This window comes from Saimiri boliviensis, chromosome 7, assembly GCF_048565385.1.
Source record: "Saimiri boliviensis isolate mSaiBol1 chromosome 7, mSaiBol1.pri, whole genome shotgun sequence".
Lineage (NCBI taxonomy): Eukaryota > Metazoa > Chordata > Mammalia > Primates > Cebidae > Saimiri > Saimiri boliviensis.
The window spans coordinates 26,626,418-26,648,362 of NC_133455.1; the positions used below are offsets into that span (position 1 = coordinate 26,626,418).

At 42.7% G+C, this 21,945-nt stretch overlaps 1 protein-coding gene across 4 annotated transcripts in view; it reads right to left on the reverse strand.

The window, feature by feature from the left end:
• The window catches only part of RFX4 (regulatory factor X4), a 183,032-nt gene that overhangs the window by 149,323 nt on the left and 11,764 nt on the right, over positions 1–21,945 (reverse strand). For 3 of the 4 annotated variants that reach the window (XM_074402290.1, XM_074402291.1, XM_003929645.3), the window contains exon 2: positions 5,692–5,778. The exons of the other annotated variant lie outside the window; for it this stretch is intronic. In XM_074402290.1, coding sequence (XP_074258391.1) covers positions 5,692–5,778 — 87 coding nt within the window. The remainder of the gene's footprint in view (positions 1–5,691; positions 5,779–21,945) is intronic. 4 annotated transcript variants of the gene reach the window in all.

The window sequence follows — 21,945 nt, forward strand, 5'->3', positions numbered from 1 at the left end:
CAATAATGAAGACTGTAGTATTAGCCCCCAAATAGACAATAAAACAGTAAAACCAATAGTTCAGAATAAAGGTCCAGACACAGATCCAAATATATATACTCTGCCAATTTATGACAAAGGCACCACTGGAACTCAATGGGTAAAGGGTGACCTTTTCAAGAAATGGTGCTCTATCAGTTGAAAATTAATAAGAAAAAAAAAAGAGAATTTTGATGACTCCTTCACACCATACACAAAAATTCCAGATGAATTATTGATATAAAAACGAAAGGTAAAATAGTAAAGCTTCTGGATGATAACATTAAAAAGATCTTCATGAACTTGAGGTAGGCAAAAATTTCTTAATAGGATACCAAAGCACTAACTATAAAAGAAAAACATTAATAAATTGAATTTTATTAGAATTAAAAACTTGTGTTCATAAAAAGTTACCATTATGAGAATAAAAAGGCAATCCACAAACCAAGAGAAGATATTTGTAATACTTTTACTTGACAAATATTACTATCTCCTATTTAGGATGTAAAAACAACTCTTACACGTCCTTAAGGGGAAAACCAATAACATAATTTTTTAAAAACACACAGGCAAAAGACATGAAGAGATAATTCAAAAAGATATACGAATGTCTAATAAGTATATAATAAGATGCTACAATCATTGTTTATCAGAAAAAATACAACCAAAATTGCATACACTATACACCCATAAAAATAGCTAAAATTAGAAGGAATGGCTATCTCAAATGTTGGCAAGGAAGTGAAACACTGAAAGTTTTATAAATTGATAGTGGGAGTCTAAACTGGTACAACTACTTCAGAAAACTGTTTCAGCAGCATCTACTAAAGCTAAATATACATAGACATTATGATCTAGCAATTCTACTCCTAGGAACATACCAACAAAAGCAAGTGCTCATGTTCACCAAAAGACATACAAGAATATTCAGAACCTCAATCCTCAAACTCCTTCAAAATAATGAAAGAAGAGGGAACACATTCAGATTTATTCTGTGAGGCCAGCATTATCATGATATGAAAGCCGAAGATACTACAAGAAAAGGATACTACAGACTAATATCCCTTATAAATACTGATGCAAAAATCCTCAGCAAAATACTAACAGAATTCAGCAGCATAGTAGAAGGATTACATATCATGACCAAATGGGACATATTTCTTGAATGAAAGGATGATCTAGCATACAAAAATCAATTAATATAATGTATCACCTTAACAAAATGAGGGAAAACTACGTATCCATCACAACTGATGCAGAAAAAAACATATGACAAAATTCAACCATTATATTGAGTACTTTTACTATTTTCTGATAAAAGCACTCAGTAAACTAAGAATAGAAGACTACTACCTCAACATAATAAAGGTCATCATATATAAAAAAACTAACAGCTAACGATGGTAAAAGATTGAAAGCTTTTTCTCTAGGATCAGAAAAAAAACAAGGTTGCCTGCATTCACCACTTCTATTCAAAACAGTACTGGAAGTCCTAGCCACAGCAATTTGGTGAGAAAAAGAAATAAAAGCATTCCAAATTAATTAGAAGGAAGTTATCTCCTTTCACAGACGAAATTGCCTTTTTGGGGTTTTTTGAGATGTAGTCTCACTCTGTCGCCCAGGCTAGAGTGCAGTGGCACAATCTTGGCTCATTGCAACCTCCACCTCCTGGGTTCAGGCTCTTCTCATGCCTCGGTCTCCCAGGTAACTGGGATTACAGGTGCCTGCCACCATCCCCACCAAATTTTTATCTTTTTAGTAGAGATGGGGTTTTGCCATGTTGGCCAGGCTGGTTTCGAACTCCTGACCTCAAGTGATCCACCCATCTCCATCTCCTAAAGTGTTGGGATTATAGGTGTAAGCCACCACACCCAGCTTAAATGATCCTTTATGTAGAAAACCCCAAAGACTTCACACATACCCCAATTCAAAAGTACTTTTAGAACTAATAAATGAATTCAGGAAAGTTGCAGGACACAAAATCAGCATACAATAATTTCTATACACCAAGAATAAGCAATCTGAAAAGAAAATTAAGAAAATTACATGTACAATAGCATCAAGAAGAATAAAATACTTATGAATAAACTTAACCAAGGAAGCAAAACACTTGTACACTGAAAACTATACAGTGTTGCTGAAATAAACTAAAGACACCAAATAAATGGAAAGACATTCTGTGTTCATGGATCAGAAGACTTAATATTAAGAAACAAAGCAATCTACAGATTCAATGCAACACCTATCAAAACCCCAGTGGCATTCTTTTGCAGAAATAGAAAAAATCCATTCAAAAATTCATATGGAATATCAAGGGACTTTGAACAGCCAAAACAATCTTGAAAAAGAAGAACATAAGAGGTCACACAGTTTTTTATTTCTAAACTTACTATAAAGCTACAGTCTGGTTCCAGCATAAAGACAGACATATAAATCAATGGAATAATATGGAAAACCCAGAAATAAACCTCCACATACATGATCAAATGTTTTTTTTTGTTTTGTCTTGTTTTGTGAGAATGGTGCCAAGACCATTTAATGGCGGAAAGAACAGTCTTTTCAACAAATGATGCAGGGAAACTTGGAAACCAATATGCAAAAGAATAAAACTGGACTTAGCCAAGCATGGTGGGTCAGGCCTGTAATCCCAGCATTTTGGGAGGCCAAGGCAGGCAGATCACAAGATCAGGAGTTCGAGACCAGCCTGACCAACATGGTGAAACCCAATCTCTACTAAAAACATACAAAAATTAGCTAGGTGTGGTGGCACACGCCTACAATCCCAGCTAGGAGTCTGAGGCAGGAGAACTGTATGAACCTGGGAGGCAGAGGTTGCAGTAAGCCAAGATAGCACCACTGCATGCACTCCAACTTGGGCAACAGAGTGAGACTCCGTCTCAAAAAAAAAAAAAAAAAAAAAGAATAAAGCTGGACTCTTACCTAAAACCATATAGAAATATTAGCTCAAAACAGATAAAAAATCTACATGCAAGGTCTGAAACGGTAAAACTTTCAGAGAAAAAATAAAAGGCAAAAGCTTCACAACATTGGCTCTGACAATTATTTCTTAGATAGGACACTAAAGGCATAGACTGGTGAATATAGGTAAATATAGGTAAACTGGATGCATCAAAATAAAAATTTCTGTGTATTAAAGAACATAATCAACAGAGTGAAAAGGCAACTCTTGGAATAGGAGGAAATATTTGTAAGTCATATAACTGATAAGAAGTTAATATCCAGAATATATAAAGGATCCTATAACTTAACAACAGAAAACAATCTGATTTAAAAATGAGCAAAGGACTTAGACATTTCTCCAAAGAAGATATGCAAATGGTGAATAGGTACATGAAAAGATGTTCAACATCACAAATCATTAGGGAATTGCAGATGAAAACCACAATGAGATACCATTTTATATTCATTAAGATGGCTATTATTTAAAAAAAAAAGGGGGGGGCTGGGCGTGGTGGCTCATGCCTGTAATCCCAGCACTTTGGGAGGCCGAGGCGGGTGGATCATGAGATCAAGAGATCGAGACCATCCTGGTCAACATGGTGAAACCCCGTCTCTACTAAAAATACAAAAAAATTAGCTGGGCATGGTGGCACGTGCCTGTAATCCCAGCCACTCAGGAGGCTGAGGCAGGAGAATTGCCTGAACCCAGGAGGTGGAGGTTGCGGTGAGCCGAGATCACGCCATTGCACTCCAGCCTGGGTAACAAGAGCGAAACTCCATCTCAAAAAATGAATAAAATTAAAAAATAAAATAAAATTTAAAAAAAACAGAAAATAACAAATGATGACTAGCAAGTGACAAAACTGGAACTCTTCTGCCTTGCTAGTGGGAATGTAAAATGATGCAACCACTATGAAAACCAGTTTTGTGGTTTCTCAAAAAATTAAACACAGAGTTGCTATATGATCCAGCAATTTCATTTCTGGGCATATACCGCCAAAAGAATTAGATGCAGAGACTTGAAAAGATATTTTTGTATGCCTGTGTTCACAACAGCATTATTTACAATGACCAAAAAATAGAAACAACTCAATTGTCCATCAGTGACTAAATGGATAAAGAAAAATGTGACGTATCCATACAGTGGAATATTACTCAGCCTTCAAAAGGAAGAAAATTCTGACATGCTACAAAATGGATTAACCTTGATGGCATTATGCTAAGTGAAATATGCCAGTTATAAAAAGACAAATACTGTGACTCCACTTATATAAGATGCTTAGAGCACAGAGGCAGAAAGTAGAATGGTAGTTGTCAAGAGACTGAGGGAAAAGGAGAATGAGGAGTTACTGTTTAATGGGTACAGAATTTCATTTTGGGAAGATGAGAAAAGCTCTGGAAATGAATGGTGTAGATGGTTGCACAAGATGAATGTACTTAATGTCAATGAATTGTACATTTCAAATGATTAAATGCTAAATTTTATGTTAGGTATATTTCACCAAAATTAAATAAAACTTAAAAAAGAATGTTCAGACATGATTTATTCTTTTTTGTTTTATATTTTATTTTTTGAGATGGAGTTTTGCTCTTGTTGCCCAGGCTGGAGTAGAATGGCATGATCTCAGCTCACTGCAACCTCTGCCTCCCAGGCTCAAGTGATTTGCCTATCTTAGCCTCCCAAGTAGCTGGGATTATAGGCACTCACCAACCACACCCAGCTAATTTTGTATTTTTAGTAGAGACAGAATTTCTCCATGTTCATCAGGCTGGTCTTAAACTCCCAACCTCAGGTGATCTGTCCGCCTCAGCCTCCCAAAGTGCTGGGATTACAGGTGTGAGCCACCGCACCTGGCCTGCTTTATTCTTAATAATCAAAAACTTGAAACAACTAAATATTCATCAACACTTAAATGGATCTGTAAACTGTGTTATACTCAGACAGTGAAATACTGTCTAGCAATAAAAAAGAAAGAACTACTGCTGCAGACAACATGGATAAATCTCACAAACAATATATTGACTGAGAAAAGTTACACGCAAAACCATACAGAGTCCATTATCCCATTTATATGAAATTTCAAAAACAGGCACAAACAGTCTACAGTGATAAGTCAGGACTGTAGAAATTGACAGGGAGGAGACATGACGAAGCCTCCTGGGGGACAAGAAAGGTTCTATATCTGAGTGATAATGACACCAGCGGACACAAAAAACTCAAACTACTCACATGAGATTTGTGTACTTTACGTTCGGTGTAGCTCAGTTTTGTAAAATGAAGTGACATGGCGATGGCAGAATGACAATGTCAGATAAGACTCCGGAGGGGGGCTCTTGAGTAGATCTAGCAAACGTCCTAGGGGATTGTGGATGGCCGAGGTTTATGTGTTCAGAAAACTGGACTAAGGAGATACACTTTACCAAACATCGCTCTAACAAGGTCTGTGGGAATGCAGGCTAGCAAGTCCCCTGCAGAAGATGACACTGTAAACAGCAAGTTTTTGGTGTGGCCTCAGTTTCCAGGCCTACCTGAATGGATTCCACTCCCTGTTGTGGAATATTACAGAGAGGGCCTGGGATATTTCATAAATGGCTGGAGAGTGTCTTGTTCCAGGTGATGTGGCCCAGCCTAGCAATCTAGAGGTACTATCCTCCTATCAGGACATTGGCCATGTCTGGAATGTCATGGAAGAATGAATTTCAAGCACTTACTTTCATCATTAGAAACATTCCCCAGAGATGTGTGGCTGGAATAACGTTTGTTTTCACTTTCGTTGAGACATCTTTCAATCCAGCTCTCTAAAAAAAAGAAAGAAAGAAAGAAAGAAAAGAAAAAGAAAAAGAAAATCACAGAATTGCTGTGGGTGTTTGTGAAGAGACAGAACATCATAAATGCATTAGATTTAAATGCTCATCAACTTTCATGTGGCATCTGCCCAGATTGGAATGGAATTTTACATAGAGTTCCATGTGTACCATTGCTGATCATGATGAGACTGCTGAGTAGCTTGGATGCAAAATGACTCTTTGAAACCTCACTTGAGTATTTCTTGGTCAGATTCTACGAATTCTGGAGCAGTTATAGCACAATACTACCAACTGAGGATTATCTTTCTGAGCAAAGAAGGTATGTTCCTGACTAGTAGTTTGTAAAACAAAACTTGGCCAACTGAATCAGTGGTGGTGGTTTGTAAATTTGTGAATTAGCAGCAGAACTTTTCTTCAAGTGAAGCAAAAAGAAAAGCAGGTAAAACCTTAGGGACTTTGGTTGAAAGAGGGCAGGGAACCTTGTAGCTTGCCTCCTTCGCACAGGGACCCCTCACAAGGCTCTCTGAAGCACAGACTCGAAGCCATAGCAGGAGGAGAAATCAAAAGCACTATGGTGATTATGTAGCCTCTCCGTTTTTTTTTTCAATGGAGTTTCACTCTTGTAGCCCAGGTTGGAGTGCAATGGTGCGATCTCAGTTCACTGCAATCTCCGCCTCCTAGGCTCAAGTGAGTCTCTTGCCTCAGCCTCCCAAGTAGCTGGGATTACAGGCACCTGCCACCATGCCTGGCTAATGTTTGTATTTTTAGGAGAGATGGGGTTTCACCATGTTGGCCAGGCTGGTCTCAAACTCCTGACCTCAGGCGATCTGCCTGCCTTGGCCTCCCAAAGTGCTGGGATTACAGGCATGAGCCACTGTGCCTAGCCGCTATGTAGCCCTTTTAAAATCCAAGACTATGTGTTTTTTTAATCCAATTTCAAAGGCTACAAATGCATTTTTCACAACGTACTGTGATACTTACTCTATTTTCTAGACCACCCCCCAATCATTCATTCATTCACTCATTCCGTCAACAACATCAGCTAAGTACAGTCAGCTGTACTGTAACACTTGCCTTGAGAAAAACCAATGTGTCCCACTGTAAGTGATATACTGGGGGAACAATTTGAGCATAGCGCAAATGTTGTGTCTCTGTATGCTCCATTTATTCCATAAAAAAATTAGGTGAATGCCAAAACTCCACGCCCCCACCTTGTTGTACTGAGCACCATAGAAATATGCAGAAAACACACACATTCACACCTCAGACATCTACCAGCTACTTCACTTCACATTGTGTTATGAGTCACACCTGCTCACTTCATAATAACTCACAGGCTATAACCTTCCGATACCCACCTCTAAAAGCACTCTTCAGGTCTTTTCCAAGGTGAAGCGCCATATTTATTGTACTTGTGTATTTCTAAACCATTTAACATGTGCAAAACTGTCCTACCATTTTTATTAGGTTTCTTTCATTATGTGTCACTGACAAAGTGTTTCAGTATTGTGCCCCTGAACTTATTTTTCCAGTAAACTCAGTGGTCTTTATTGGCCGATTCTGTATAATACGGTGATTTTTAGGAAGGCATGTGGGGTGTTATACCAGAAGTGACTACCCTATGGCTGCAGGTTTTTGACCAATGTGGTTTCCCATTGCCTTCTTTATGATCTAAGAGCTGGTATTTATTGAACACCTATTTGAACATGCCAGGCCCTCTCCATAAGTTATTTCATTGAGTTCTCATGACAACTCTCTGAAGCAAGGATTTTAATCTCTTATTTTTCCTAGAAAGCAATTGGGATTTAGAAGGATTAAGTAATGTGACTCCTCATAATTCAAAGAATCATGGGAAAGATCATTAGTCAATACCTTAGGCTACACACTGTAAAAAGAAGCCACGTGGACAAGTAAGCTATGTGGAGAGGGGAAATCAATGCCAACAGCTGAGAGAAATATCAGATTTTTGTTTTGTTTTGTATTTTATGCCCCAACAAACTGCTCTTTTAAAAGCTGCTTCCAAAATTGTGAATAAGTAGGGGGAAAATATCTGAGGGGAGGAACAAGGGCCAGCTTGTTGGAAGGATATGGAAATCTGGTATTTCCGAGGAAATATTGAGGAGCAGAGAAATTCAAAACATTAAAAGACTATCCCTTCCAGATATCAAATGCACAATGTGGAGACAGACAGCTTGTAATGTTTTCAAAGCTGGGAAGCACAAGGTAGGTGTCTGTCATCACATTGTATCCAAAAGCACATCCGCTTACAAATCTCCAGAATCCTTTTCAAGATTTTCCAGAATGTCTCCACTCAGATCTTCTCATGCTTTCAAGTCCTGGCACATTTTCCCTGGCAACAGCCATGGCTACATTTAGATGGCATCAGCTGAAATTTGCAGTCCCCTACCTGGACCAAACCATACCACCAAAAGCAATGTCTATAGTTCTGGGCCAACCCCTGGTCCTCCTAGATAGGTATACACACCCAATCACTTTCACACACACTCACAGCTGTACCCCAAACCCCCTTTCATCAGAAACAGGAAATAAGGGAAACACTCTCCCTCTCACCCATTTGCCTACGCTGGAGTCAGGCCTGTTCACATCAGAGTCCCTAGAAGGGCCTGTTCTTGCAGGTGAGAACACCCCGTGATTGGTGGTGTGTTCTCTGAAGAAGCAGCAACATTTCCGAGAGGAGCTGGTTCTAATAACCAGGTAAGCCAAGGGAGCACAGCGCCCACCCACAAGAGCTTGAGTGAAGAAAGAACTTTTCTGACGGCAGCACCTGTCCTCCATAGTGTGCAATCCCATCCTGGAGAGAGATGAAAGCGAGGCTACAAGAAGTGGGAGAGGGTGAGCGGTGCCATGAAAACAAAAGAGGCAGCATCTCACCCACTGCACCCATTCAGATCTCTCCAACCCCATAGTCTACGCCTGTAGCCGACTTTGCTCCCTGAGGCAACCCAGAATAAGTCGGGTCTCACTGGCACATGGCAGATATGGGAAGACAATCATCATTTCCCCGTATTGCTGGCTGAAGTACCCCCATCAGAGAACTCCATTTGTTTCAGGTCTTTCTTGGAAGAAACTGTTTCCATTTCTTTGGCATCCACTTCACCTGCTTCTGGGTGTCTTCTAGTTACTCGACGTCCAGGTGAACACATGGCACTTAGGACAGACTCAGGGTTCAGAACTTGGTCTGGGCAGTCAAAGAACCATCACCTATGTTGTTTCGGACACTTGGAGTTCTCGCGCATTCAAGAGTCTTGCATTCCAGTCTCTGTGGATGCAACACTCTGAAATATCCAAACCCGATATGGGCCTTGGATCTACAGGTACACTTTGACCTATGTTTTCTTCCCTAGTGGAGCCCTTAGGAGTAGCATCTCCAATTCATGTCTCATAAGCCAGGTAGCTTCCTATGACTGGAAGGCCTCTATTTAGGTCAACTGAAGTCAACGTTATATACTTTAAAATTACTTTTAACAATGGATTTCAGTCTTGCAGAGGTCAAGAATTATTTGACCAGAATGACATGTATACTGAACTTTTAATAAAACACTGGGGTCTTCCACCTTACTGATTTGTAGATGATGTGATTTTATAATAATAAAGTTCGCTATATTTAGCTATTACCATGAGCCTGGTATCATACAACTGCATTACATACGTCATCATACTTAATACTCATCACAGTCCTAGAGGTGGGTGTAATTAATGGGCCCATTTTAGAGATAAGAAAACTAAGGCTCAGAGAGATTCAGTGACTCATCAAAAGTCATCTGGCTAGTAAGAGGAAGGACCAGCATTCAAACTCGGTCATAATCACAATGCTCTCTTCAAATGGGAACTGAGCTTTCTCTGTCTCCTATGTCTCATTTAGTCCCCAGAAGAAAGTGCCAATACTGCCACATTTTTTCTCAGTCTGCTTTGTATTCGAACTTTTGCTAAAACTCTACTTATATAATGTTTGCTAAATTCATTTACCTATTCTTTGTCAGCCTTTGTCACAGCAGCCTCTTCGGTTTAGAATTTAAACCTCTTAAGAATGGAGCCCTATTTTATTCTCTTTCTTTTGACTCTCCGTAGCCGTTATAAAATTTTTCCTGTAGTCTGGCCTTAATAACTTATATTAGTGACACACATGTCAAAGAATGCATAGCATATAAATAGATACATTCACATATCTATAAAATTTCCTAATCATTTTCTCTTTTTTTAACCACATAAGGCATGGAAAAGTACAACACATCAAAGGTGATTTTCCAAATAAGGCCAAATTCAACATACAGTTATTTTGTGCCTTCTAGACGCAAGAAGCTGTGCTAAAGAGAAGCTGTAGTGGCCGGGCCCAGTGGCTCACACCTGTGAGCCACCACTTTGGGAGGCTGAGGCGGGTGGATCACCTGAGGTCAGGAGTTCAAGACCAGCCCGCCCAAAATGGCAAAACCCCATCTCTACTAAAAATACAAAAATTAGCCAGGTGTGGGTGGCATGAGCCTGAAATCCCAGCTACTCAGGAGCCTGAGACAGGAGAATCACTTGAACCTGGGAGGTAGAGGTTGCAGTGAGCCGAGATCACACCACTGCATTCCAGCCTAGGTGACAGAGTAAAACTGCATCTCAAAAAAAGAAAGAAAGAGAGAGAGAGAGAGAGAAGCTGTAGTGATATGAACGTGAATAAGACTGGCTTCTGCCCTCTAATTACCCAGCAGATAGTAAGGCACATGGCCAGGTATGGTGGCTCATGCCTATAAACCCAGCACTTTGGGAGGCCAAGGAGGGCGGATCATGAGGTCAGGAGATCGAGATCATCTTGGCTAACATGGTGAAACCCCATCTCTACTAAAAATACAAAAACATTAGTTGGGCATAGTGGCATGCGCCTGTAGTCCCAGCTACTCAGGAGGTTGAAGCAGGAGAATTGCTTGAACCCAGGAGGCGGAGGTTACAGTGAGCCAAGATTGCGCCACTGCACTCTAGCCTGGATGACAGAGCGAGACTCCATCTCAAAAAAAAGAAAAAGAAAAAGAAAACAAAGAGTGCGGGACCCTGTCGTTTTTGTCCATCATCTTGCACCCAGTGGCTAGCCCTCTGCCTAGCTCCATAGATGTTGCACAATAAATAGATGTTGTTGAATGTGTTACTTTTTTCTAAAAATGATATTAAGTTCCCATTGTGTGCAATTGCAACTACAGAAGGCAGTTTCACATATGTTGTCTAAATTGGACCCAGAACAATATTACATGTTACGTTTTCATATCTCTATTTATAGATATGGAAGGTAGACTTGAAGCAAAATTTCTAAAGGAAGACAGACTGTGATCAATGCTGCAATACTGGAACTGAGTTCTGGGGACTGCATGGCACAAAGGAGAAAGAGAGTTCCGTCCACCCCGGGTTAACTTCCTGTTCCCAATTGCCTCATTCTTCATCTATCAAAATCATCTGACCTGTTAGTAAGGACCACGCTTCTGTTAAATGCCCAGCAGGATTTACCTACAGCTGTGAGCAGAGGCTCCCAGGCTGTGAAGCATCCCTTTCCCTGATTCATCTGGGATTATGGGCAGGAAGGAGGAAATAATGCCTATGGATTTTCACTTTCAAGGAGTTCAGCCCACATTCCTTAGAGGAAGATCTTTATGCCTCTTCACTTTGTCACTTTGGACTGAAGATTTGGAAACCCCAATGTGAAGTTATTTTCTTGGGTACATATAATGAGGTTGAGCAGAGCCATATAGGGTTATCAGGGTTTCTCTTTACAGCAGCAAAGAATAACTTAGAAGTAGCTGCACTGGGGACACGGCACGTCCAAGGCAGCGTAAGGTTCAGACTGGTGCTTCACAAATACATACTGATCTGGTGGGGAGGGTCTATTAAGATGGTGATCAACGGCCAGTAGAGAACACATTGACAGGAATCTCTCCCTCTCCCCTCTCCTTTCTCCTCTCTCCCCTCTCCCGTCTCCCCTCTCCCCTCTCCTTTCTCCCCTCTCTTCTCTCCCCTCTCCCCTCTCCCTTCTCCGTCTCCCTCTTTGAGACAGAGTCTCGCTCTGTCACCCAGGCTGGAATGCAGTTGTGCGATCTCTGCTCACTGTAACCTCTGCCTCCCTGGTTCCAGCTATTCTCCTACCTCAGCCTCCTGAGTAGCTGGGATTACAGGTCCGTGCCACCACACTCAGCTAATTTTTATATTTTTAGTAGAGATGGGGTTTCACTGTGTTAACCAGGATGGTTTCGATCTCCTGACCTCGTGATCCACCCACCTCGGCCTCCCAAAGTGCTGGGATTATAGATGTGAGCCACTGTGCCCAGCCAGGAATCTCTTAGATTGTCCATGCATCCATTTATTCATTTTCCAAATAGTTACCAAGTGCCTTCAATGTTCGAACAGAAGAGATGAACAAACGCTATTCAACAGGACACACATACATTACATAGGATATATCTGGTGGACTAGCGTCTCAAGAGCTAAAAGTATCTTGGTTTTTTTGTTTATTCCCTTTTTTAAAGTCACTTATTTTTCCCATGCTTAACATGTAAGTTCTAATGACCTGTCTATCTTGTTTAGTACCTTGTCCCCAAGAGCCTAGCACAGTATTGGGCACATAGCTGTAGTGATGCTTGTGATGAAGAAAAGTAAAGGAACAAAAGAACAGAGGATGATAGACGAGGAGATAGGTTCCTCTCCAGAAAGGCCTCTGGGAAGAAACAGCTTGTGAGCAGACAGAGTTTAGTGAGGGAGCAAGGTTTTCAAGATTGAGAGAGAGGGGACCACAAGCGTGACAGTCTCCCCAAAGCCAGGTAAGATCATGCTTGGCTTGTTTGAGGAATGGCAAGAAGGATGCAGCGTGACCAAGGGGCAGGTGGTCCAAGATGAAATAGAAGACAGAGACGGGCTTGGGAGAATATAGGGTTTGGAGCTCAAATCCAACTGGATTTCAAATCCCAGCCTGGCCACTTACCAGTTATGTAACATTGGGACAGTTCCTAAACCTTCCTAAATCCCTACCTACCTGATTTCTTCAAAGATTAACTGGAATTACAAAGGTAAAGCACTTAGCGTGTTTGGCTTTAAGGGCCATAGAAAAATGAGGAAGGCATGGTTTCTATCCACCAGGAACTCACAGCTGAGCGACAGGGACAGATGCCTAATGGTGATGTCTGGCATTTATTGCATGACCTCCGTGCTGGTTGCTCTGCTCCACGTGCCTCATCTCTGTTGCTCACAGCAACTGAAGCAGAGACTTGACTAACTCTGATATACAAGGATGCAACTGAGACCCAGAGAAGCTAGTTGGTGGCTGAGGTAGGTCAGGTCTGTCTGACTCCAAGGCTGGGCTGTGCTCTCTGCACACACTGCCTCTGCAAGCAAGTATCAGGAGTATATTGGTATTATAATAAGGTGCTGTGGGCACAGAGAGGAGAGGCAAGCCTGGCTGCTTCACAGAGCGGGTGGCATTTCAGCTGGTCCTTAAAGGATTCAGCACCTGCCAGAGCAAGGAGGGAAGCAGGGCATTTCAGGCAGGAGGGCTGCCTTCAGGACAAAGGCACAAAGCTGTGAAAGGCCTGGCGGTTCTGGGAAAGGTGAAGGGTTCACCGACCTGTGACTCCCAGTGGTGGGAGACAGGTGGAAGAATCCGTTAGGAGCAGATTGCAAAGGCCCTGCCCGCAGGGACCACCAGCCCGTGAAGCCTGCGGGCAGCTGGGAGCCAGCCGTGGTGTTCAAGCAGTGGGGAAGAGAACACGCTGAGTTTTGTTCCTGAGGCACTGGATGAGAACAGGGAGGTTCTGACTTATGCAATACCTGCGGAAAATGCCACCTGACTTCTAAGTGTCACCGGGATTGAACAGAGGGTGTTATTCACACTGTATCAACAGTCTCTCAGGGCACTGTGCTGGGGCCTATTTTAGGAACTTGCAGCTCCAGAAATGCTACGTAAAAGAGTTGACATGCCACACTCACAGCTACTAAGGGCGGGCCTGGCCCCAGTTCCCCCTGAGGGTTCCAGGCGCGCCCCAGTTTCCTCTCCCTGGGCCCTGGTCATTACCAGCAGACCAGCGCCGCCGTCGAGGCCTGCTTCTGTCGCCTCCCGCACCAGGGTGTGCTCTCCTCTTGATCATTCTCTTTCAGCCCCTTTCTCTCTCTCTCTCCTGGCTCCCTGCTGCTGGCAGTGGCGACAGGCAGGAGTTCGGAGAAGCCCAGGAAGCTGGCAGCTGTGGCCTCTCCAGGGGGTGTCTCAGGTCAGTGGGTTGCCATGGCAACGCCACAGGCCCTGCCCCAGGGGCTGCTGGGTTCCAGGAAGGGGACCTGTCCTGCCTCTGCTTTCATTCCCTCCCTCATTTACCAAACATTGATTTAGCACCTACTGTTTGCCAGGCTCTGAGCAGCTAGTGATGAACATGGCAGAGAAGGTCCCTACTCTCAGAAAACTTACATTCTGCGGTAGAGACAGAGACAAATTAGCAAGAAGCCAGCAGACAGTGAGTGTTATGAAGAAATAAAGCCATAGAATGGGGGATCAAGAGAGGTGGGGGTGGCTGGGTGTGGTGGCCCACAACTGTGATCTCAGCACTTTGGGAGGCCGAGGTGGGTGGATCATGAGGTCAAGAGATCGAGACCATCCTGGCCAACATGGTGAAACCCCATCTTTACTAAAAATACAAAAATTATCTGGGTTTAGTGGCATATCTGTGTAATCCCAGCTACTCGGGAGGCTGAGGAGGGAGAATCGCTTGAAACTGGGAGGCGGAGGTTGCAGTAAGTCAAGATCATGTGACTGCACTCCAGCCTGGTGGCAGATCCAGACTCTGTCTCAAAAAAAAAGGGGGGGGAGAGAGAGAGATCGGGGTGCTGTTCTGGGCAGTGGGGACACTGAAGGCCTCTCTAAGAAGGTGACGTTGGGGTGCAAGGGCCTGGGTGGGTTTTGGTGGGTGAGGAGGAGCCGGGAGACCCACATGGCGAAGCAGGAGGCAGGGAGAGCAGCAGGAAGTGAGGTAGAAAGTTAGGAAGAACCCAAAATATGTAGGGACTTGCAGACCCTCCTAAGAACTTCACATTTATTCCAAGTGCGCTAAGAAGCTATTGGAGCACTTTTAACAGGTGACACGGACTGCACTGGCTCAGAAAGGTCAGCCGACATTCATTCATCCCTGTCTTCATTTGGCAACTATTTATGGGGTACCATGGGGCAGGGGCTGGCTACACAGGAGGGACACAGCCTCGATAGACAGTTCCAACTTTTTAGAAAGTTAGAATTTAGTGTGGGCAGCAATCACACAAACAGAGACACAATTACCAAGAATGCTGAGCGAGAGAAAAAAGGGGGGTCGGGTCTAATCTCGGGGGAGTTAGGAAGCTTCTTGGAGGAAGCAGCATTAAACTGGCAGCTAAAGAATGTGAAGGCATGAACCAGGTAGAGAGGGAGGAAGCGTGTTCCTGGCAGAAGGAACAGCATGTGCGAAGTTCTTAAAGCAGGCAGAAGAAAGATGCATTCAAGAAACTGACAAGCAGCCTGAGCACGACTACACACATTGATTCAGGTATCAACACGTGTTTCCTGAGACTATCCTGCCTGATGAACACGTTAAGAGGTGCTGCAGGGGATGCACATACATAATCCTTGCATCTGTACTCAGTGCTGGGTTAGGGAGTCTGGACTGTATTCAATAGGTGGTTGGGAACCTCAAAAAGTTTTTGAGTAGAGTGGGTCACAAGAAAAGCAGTCCTGTGGGCAGCTCTGTCTGGTGCTGCCAAATACATTTTAGAGGGGAGAGAATTGAAGAGGAAACCATGGAGTAAGGGTTACAAAATCACTTATCATCCAAACCTGACTACTTTTGAGATTGAAAAGCCACATTATTAGTAATTTTGCCAGGATCATATGCATACATCAGGATTGAGCCAGGCAAACCAAGACTTACGGGCTCCCCTCTGTAGGAGGCTGCTAGAGGCTAATTATGTCTTAGAGACCTGAACTGGATGGATGCAGTAATTTTTTTTTTCTTTTTTCTTTTTTGAGTCAGAGTCTCCCTCTGTCACCCAGGCTGGAGTGCAGTGGCGTGATCTTGGCTCACTGCAACCTCAGCCTCCCAGGTTCAAGTGATTCTCCTGCCTCAGCCTCCCGAGTAGCTGGGACTACAGGCACTCGCCACCACGCCTGGCTAATTTTTTTTTGTCTTTTTAGTAGAGATGTGGTTTCACCATGTTGGTCAGGCTGGTCTCTAACTCCTGATCTTGTGATCTGCCTGCCTCAGCCTCCCAAAGTGCTGGGATTACAGACGTGAGCCATCATGCCCGGTCAGTTTTTTGTTTGTTTGTTTGTTTTTTAAAGAAAAAAAAAAAAACTGGCCGAGCATGGTGGCTCAAGTGTAGTGAAGAAAATATAGGAACTCCTTCCAGTTAAATGTGTTCACTCCCCAGCCAATCCATGTGATCAGGGCTCTATGTCTCTTCCTCATCAGCTGGAGTCTCAAGCACAGCAAGACGCAGGTGAACCTAACATCAATCTCCTGGAATATGGCCTCTCAACACAAGCACCATCACCTTCATCATCATCATCATCACAGTGGTGACTTGCCCAAGATCACACAGTTGTTAAGCTGCTGAGCAGGGATCTGAATCCAACTTGAACCTAACCACTAACCTATGTTATGATACTTGTAATTATATATACATTGAAGTCTCATTGTGAGTACTAAGTTGTGTTTAACATAATACCACACGTATAATAGGTGCTCAATAATGTGATTGCCCTTTCCCACTTTAGGAAAACTCAATATGTAAAACTCTAAAGCAGGCAAGGAAATTAACTAAGGGGTCAGTATTTGCAATGTACAAGAAAAAAAAAAAAAAAAAAAGAATTAACGAGGAAACTCCCAAAGATGCACCAATGCTGTTTGTTCAGAGATCATGAACTCACCAAGAGTCTTCAGACACTAGAGAAAATTCACCCTAAGGTGTTCAGTGCCATCTCCTGTCGAAGATAAAATCAATGTAAGAGCAGATCTCGGCTCTGAAAATATCCCTGGGAACACCAGAATTAACATACATTATTGCATAACCGGGTGGTAAAATTTTCATTTTCCCTCAACTTCTGGGGAAGGGTGTACCTACTACTACTTAATGTTAGCAGACTTTTTTCTTTGTTTCTATTTCTGCTATAATAGTATTATGAAAACATAAAATTATGAAAAGAAGCACTGAAGCCAAGGCTACTTGCTCTGCATAGCATCTGATATTATTTCATTCTCGACATCATCGCCTTTTCTAGTTTTGGGTTTTTACTTTTACCTCTCTTGCTCTGTTTGGGGATGTGGATTCCCCCAAAACCTCCGGAACCATCCTGGCTACAGAAACAGAATATATTTTAACCTAGCCTGAACTTTTGAGGTAAGCCACCAAAACAACCTTCCTAGGCAATGCTTTTCTCTTTCCTTTAAGTCTATCATAAAAATTACATGTTAAAATGTTGGAAAGAAAAGCCGGGCGCGGTGGCTCACGCCTATAATTCCAGCACTTTGGGAGGCTGAGACGGGTGGATCACGAGGTCACGAGATCGAGACCATCCTGGTCAACATGGTAAAACTCCGTCTCTACTAAAAAAAATACAAAAATTAGCTGGGCATGGTGGCACACACCTGTAGTCCCAGCTACCTGGAAGGCTGAGGCAGGAGAATTGCTTGAACCCAGGAGACGGAGGTTGCGGTGAGCCGAGATCGCGCCATTGCACTCCAGCCTGAGTAACAAGAGCGAAACTCCGTCTCAAAAAAAAAAAAAAAAAATGTTGGAAAGAGAAACATTTTCCCATAATCCCACCACTCTAACCTGGGAACGACCTTTCTTTTCTTTCTTTGTGTATATTGTTGCAATATCTTTAAGTGCACATAAGAGACTGTAACCCCAGCAAACACAGCATTTCTATTCATTTTTCTCCTAAAGTTCTATTATTATGCAGATTTTTCATGTCAGTACAGTCTTCATAATCATCATTGTTTGAAAGATGCCCAGTGTTCCATTGAGCAAGCGTTTCTGTTTTCCATACTGTTTTAATAAACAATTTGGTGTATATCATTTTTTCTTTGTTTTGAGTCATTTCCTGAGAGTCACTTAGAAGAAGAGAAAGTTAGCAAGCAGGTGGGATTAGTGACTAACTACAATGAATGGTCTGAATTCCAGGCTTAATACTTACTCATGCAATGAATTGAGACAAATTAACTTCTCCAAACCTCAGTGTTCCCTTATACATAATACAGATAATAATAATCTGCCTACCCCACCTTCATGGTGTGAGATTTAAGTGAACAGGTGCACAGAAAGCACTTAGAATACTGCCTGGACCAGAGCAAGTTCTAGTCACACAGAACAACTGTAATCCCAGTTCCCAAGAGTTTGTTTTTGACAGAGGCAACTTTTTTCCTCTTTTCCTTTTTATTTTCGGCCTCCACCCCAGCCCTTTTTTAGAGATGGGATCTTGCTCTGTTGCCCAGGCTGAAATGCAGTGGCACCATCATAGCTTCACTGCAGCTTCAAATTCCAGGGTTCAAGTGTTGCTTCCACCTCAGTCTTCCAAAGCACTGGGATTGTAGGCTTCAGCCACTGCACCTGGCCTTGTTGCTGTTCTTTTTAATGGCAGTATAATAGTTAAGACCATAGACTCTGGAGCCACACTGTTAGATTCAAGTCTGACTTCTTTGCTCTGTGAACTTAAGCAAGTAACTTAACCTCCTCGAGCTTCGGGTTCTTCATCTGCAAAGTGGAGTAGTACCAATCACAGCTCACGGGGTTTATGTAAGAACTGAGTGAATAAGGTACATCAAGTGCCTACATGATAAGCACTGTATGTCTCCGCTAATGTATCATGCACACCCCTAAGGCATCCCACTTAGTCTTTACCTGGAATCACCTTTCGTGTTTGAATGTTGGATCTCCTGATACAATTAAAAGAACACGGCCTTAGAAACCAGAAAGACACTAATTCTAATATTCCCCTTACGATTGACTAAGTAAGTTCTGCAACCCTAGGCAAAATACTTAGCCTCGTAGGCCTCAATTTCCTTCCTATTTAAAAAAAAAACTATCCCATGAAGTTATTATGAGGATTAGGAGAAATAATATAAGCTCCTTAAGAGCTGATTGTACTTATTTCCCCACTATTCTCTGTATTTAGGGCAGTGCTTGGCTCAGAATAGCAGATCGATAGAAGTGGAAGAAAGGACAGAAGAGAGGGAGGGAAACGAATGAATGTAGCACTAACACCATGCCTGGCACATAGTAGGGGGATCCAAAGAGTGTTAGTTAATCTATAATTTATCAGGTATAAACAAGTTTATGATTTATCAGGTACAGGGGGCCTTGAGCCAGGCTTCCTAGAAAGCAAGGAGAGAGATGCAGCATCCTTTGTAATATTAAAAATGGACTGATTTGGCCAGGCGCAGTGGCTCAAGCCTGTAATCCTAGCACTTTGGGAGGCCGAGGTGGGTGGATCATGAGGTCAAGAGATCGAGACCATCCTGGTCAACATGGTGAAACCCCGTCTCTACTAAAAATACAAAACATTAGCTGGGCATGGTGGCACGTGCCTGTAATCCCAGCTACTCAGGAGGCTGAGGCAGGAGAATTGCCTGAACCCAGGAGGCGGAGGTTGCGGTGAGCAGAGACCACGCCATTGCACTCCAGCCTGGGTAACAAAAGTGAAACTCCGTCTCAAAAAAAAAAAAAAAAAAAAAAAAGTGGACCGATTTACACATTAAGTAAACATTTATTAAGCGCTATGTACAAGCCACTCTAGCGATGCTATGCCCTGTGCTAAACACAGATAACAACAACACAAGTGAAACTCTTGAAAAACAAAGGAAGAAGCCTCAAGTAAACATATAAAATCAGAATGAAAAATACACTTCCTTATGAACATAAGTTTTTTAACTGGGATGCAGGTGGCCTGGTTTAAACAAAGCAGGATCAGCTTTGGAACCACAAACCTCAGTTTGGATATTCATTTGCCATACAGACCAATGCATGTGCCTGAATCTTACTGGTTTTACCAGGGGTACAATGGGAATGAATGATCATTCCAATTCACAGGTTTATGAGATATTGTCTCAAAAGACCGAACATAGCAGAAGAACAAACTCTATAAAATTTTGTTTTCTTTTCCTATGTATTAGTGTGTTTTAATGCTGCTGATAAAGACATACTCGAGACTGGGCAATTTACAAAAGAAAGAAGTTTGATTGGACTCACAGTTCCACATGGCTGGGGAGGCCTCACAATCACGGCAGAAGACAAGGAGGAGCAAATCACATCTTATGTGGATAGCAGCAGGCAAACAGAGAGCTTGCACAGAGAAACTACCATTTTTAAAACCGTCAGATTTCATGAGACCCGTTCACTATCACAAGAACAGCACAGGAAAGACCTGCTCCCCGATTCAGTCATCTCCCATCAGGACCCTCCCACAACATGTGGGAATTATAGGAGCTACAAGATGAGATTTGGAATGGGGACACAGAGCCAAACCATATCATCCTGTGTGGTCTTTGTGTGTGAGGGTTGGGAGAAAAAGTTTTGGAAGCCACTAGAGTACCACAAGGTTCTCTTTGTAAGTGGTGCTCAAAGCAGCTTCTGTTTATTGAGTTTTTACAATGTGCCAAGGCCTGTGCTAGTTCCTTTACATATTACTTTATTTAATCCTCACAATACTCCATGAGGTGGGTATTCGAATAGCCACATTTTACTGAAAAGCAAACTGAGGCTCAGAGAGGTTACCTAAGTTGCCGAGTTCATATATCCAGCCCATGGCAAAACCAATTCTCATGAAGCCTGCTGGATTCCAGAGCCCGCACTGTTAATGATTCTATCCAGTGATTATAGATGGCAACAGGCTATACAAATGGAAGGTGTCATTATTTTAACAGCAAGGTTTTCATGTTGAACCTATTCTAAGTGAAATCATGTCTGTAAGTAAATAGGAAGCCCTTGATCATGTGTGTAAGATGTCAATTTTGCCAAAGTCACTAGCAGGTGGGAAGATACCGACTTAGTGGTGGTGTCAGGTTGAACTTAGAAGCTCTGAGAATGATTTGAGATGAAAGGCACATGCTGCACAGAGGCACCCACTCAGGGAGGGGTCCCCGTGGGCGTCCTCAGCAGCCTGCCGCTAGAGTCACATCTCAATGCCAGTGGCAGCTGGTCGGCCACTGACACCCACGACAGTGCACTCCAAAGAACGGCAGTGTGAGCTGCTGTCTCCCACCAGGATGCGGGAGTGACCTGAGCTCCTGAACTTTATGTAGTAGAGAAGGTGAGCTAGAATGTAGGTCTTCCTTCTAGCTCTAATTTGAGGAGGCAAGGAGACAGCCTGACTTTGGAATCTCGGTAATCCATGTTTAAATCCCGGTTTGACACTAGGGGTTTAGCCTGGACACGCTGTTAACTAAGCTCTCTGAATCTCAGTTTCCTCATCTGTAAACTGGGGATAATAATACCGTAGATTCAATATGCAAGTTAAATGAAGTAACATGCCTGTGTGTTCAGCACAGTGCCTGGAAAAAATTACAAGTTTTATTAATCTGCCTCTCAATTTTGAAAATGAACTCAGTTGTATTAAAAAGAAAACTAAAAATTTTGGGAAAAAAAACCTCACTAAGTCAACCTGCCATCAATTACAGAAATGATTCTGATGTAGTCTCTTCCTTGCCTCCCATCCTCCCCTTAGGGTCCCCTCCCTCTTTTCTCCCTTCCTTCTCAAAATGCTGTTTATCATCAGGGAATCCATCTTCAGCATACAGCTTTGGTGTTTTCATTTCTTTTTTTAAAAAAATCACTCTCAATGCCAAAAAAAGCTTTGAACAGAACACGGGCTCCGTGGGGCATCCTTGCGTAGGTCCTCCGTGGCTTGGATCCCAATGGACCGCTCAGCTCTGCAGGCTTTCCCAGCGGCGCTCAAGGCTCAGCTGGCCTCTGTGCAAGGCTGCCCAGTACAGCAAGGCGAGGTCTGGGTGGACGGCGCTTTCACTCCCAGCGCCTCCTCAGCTGTGCCCTGTGAGGTAGCCGAGGCAAGAATGCCCTGCAGCCTGGGCACCCAGAGGAAACCCCAACGTAACAGAGAAATAATTTATTCTTGTCATCACACCAAAGTTTTCAAACTTTAAAACGCAG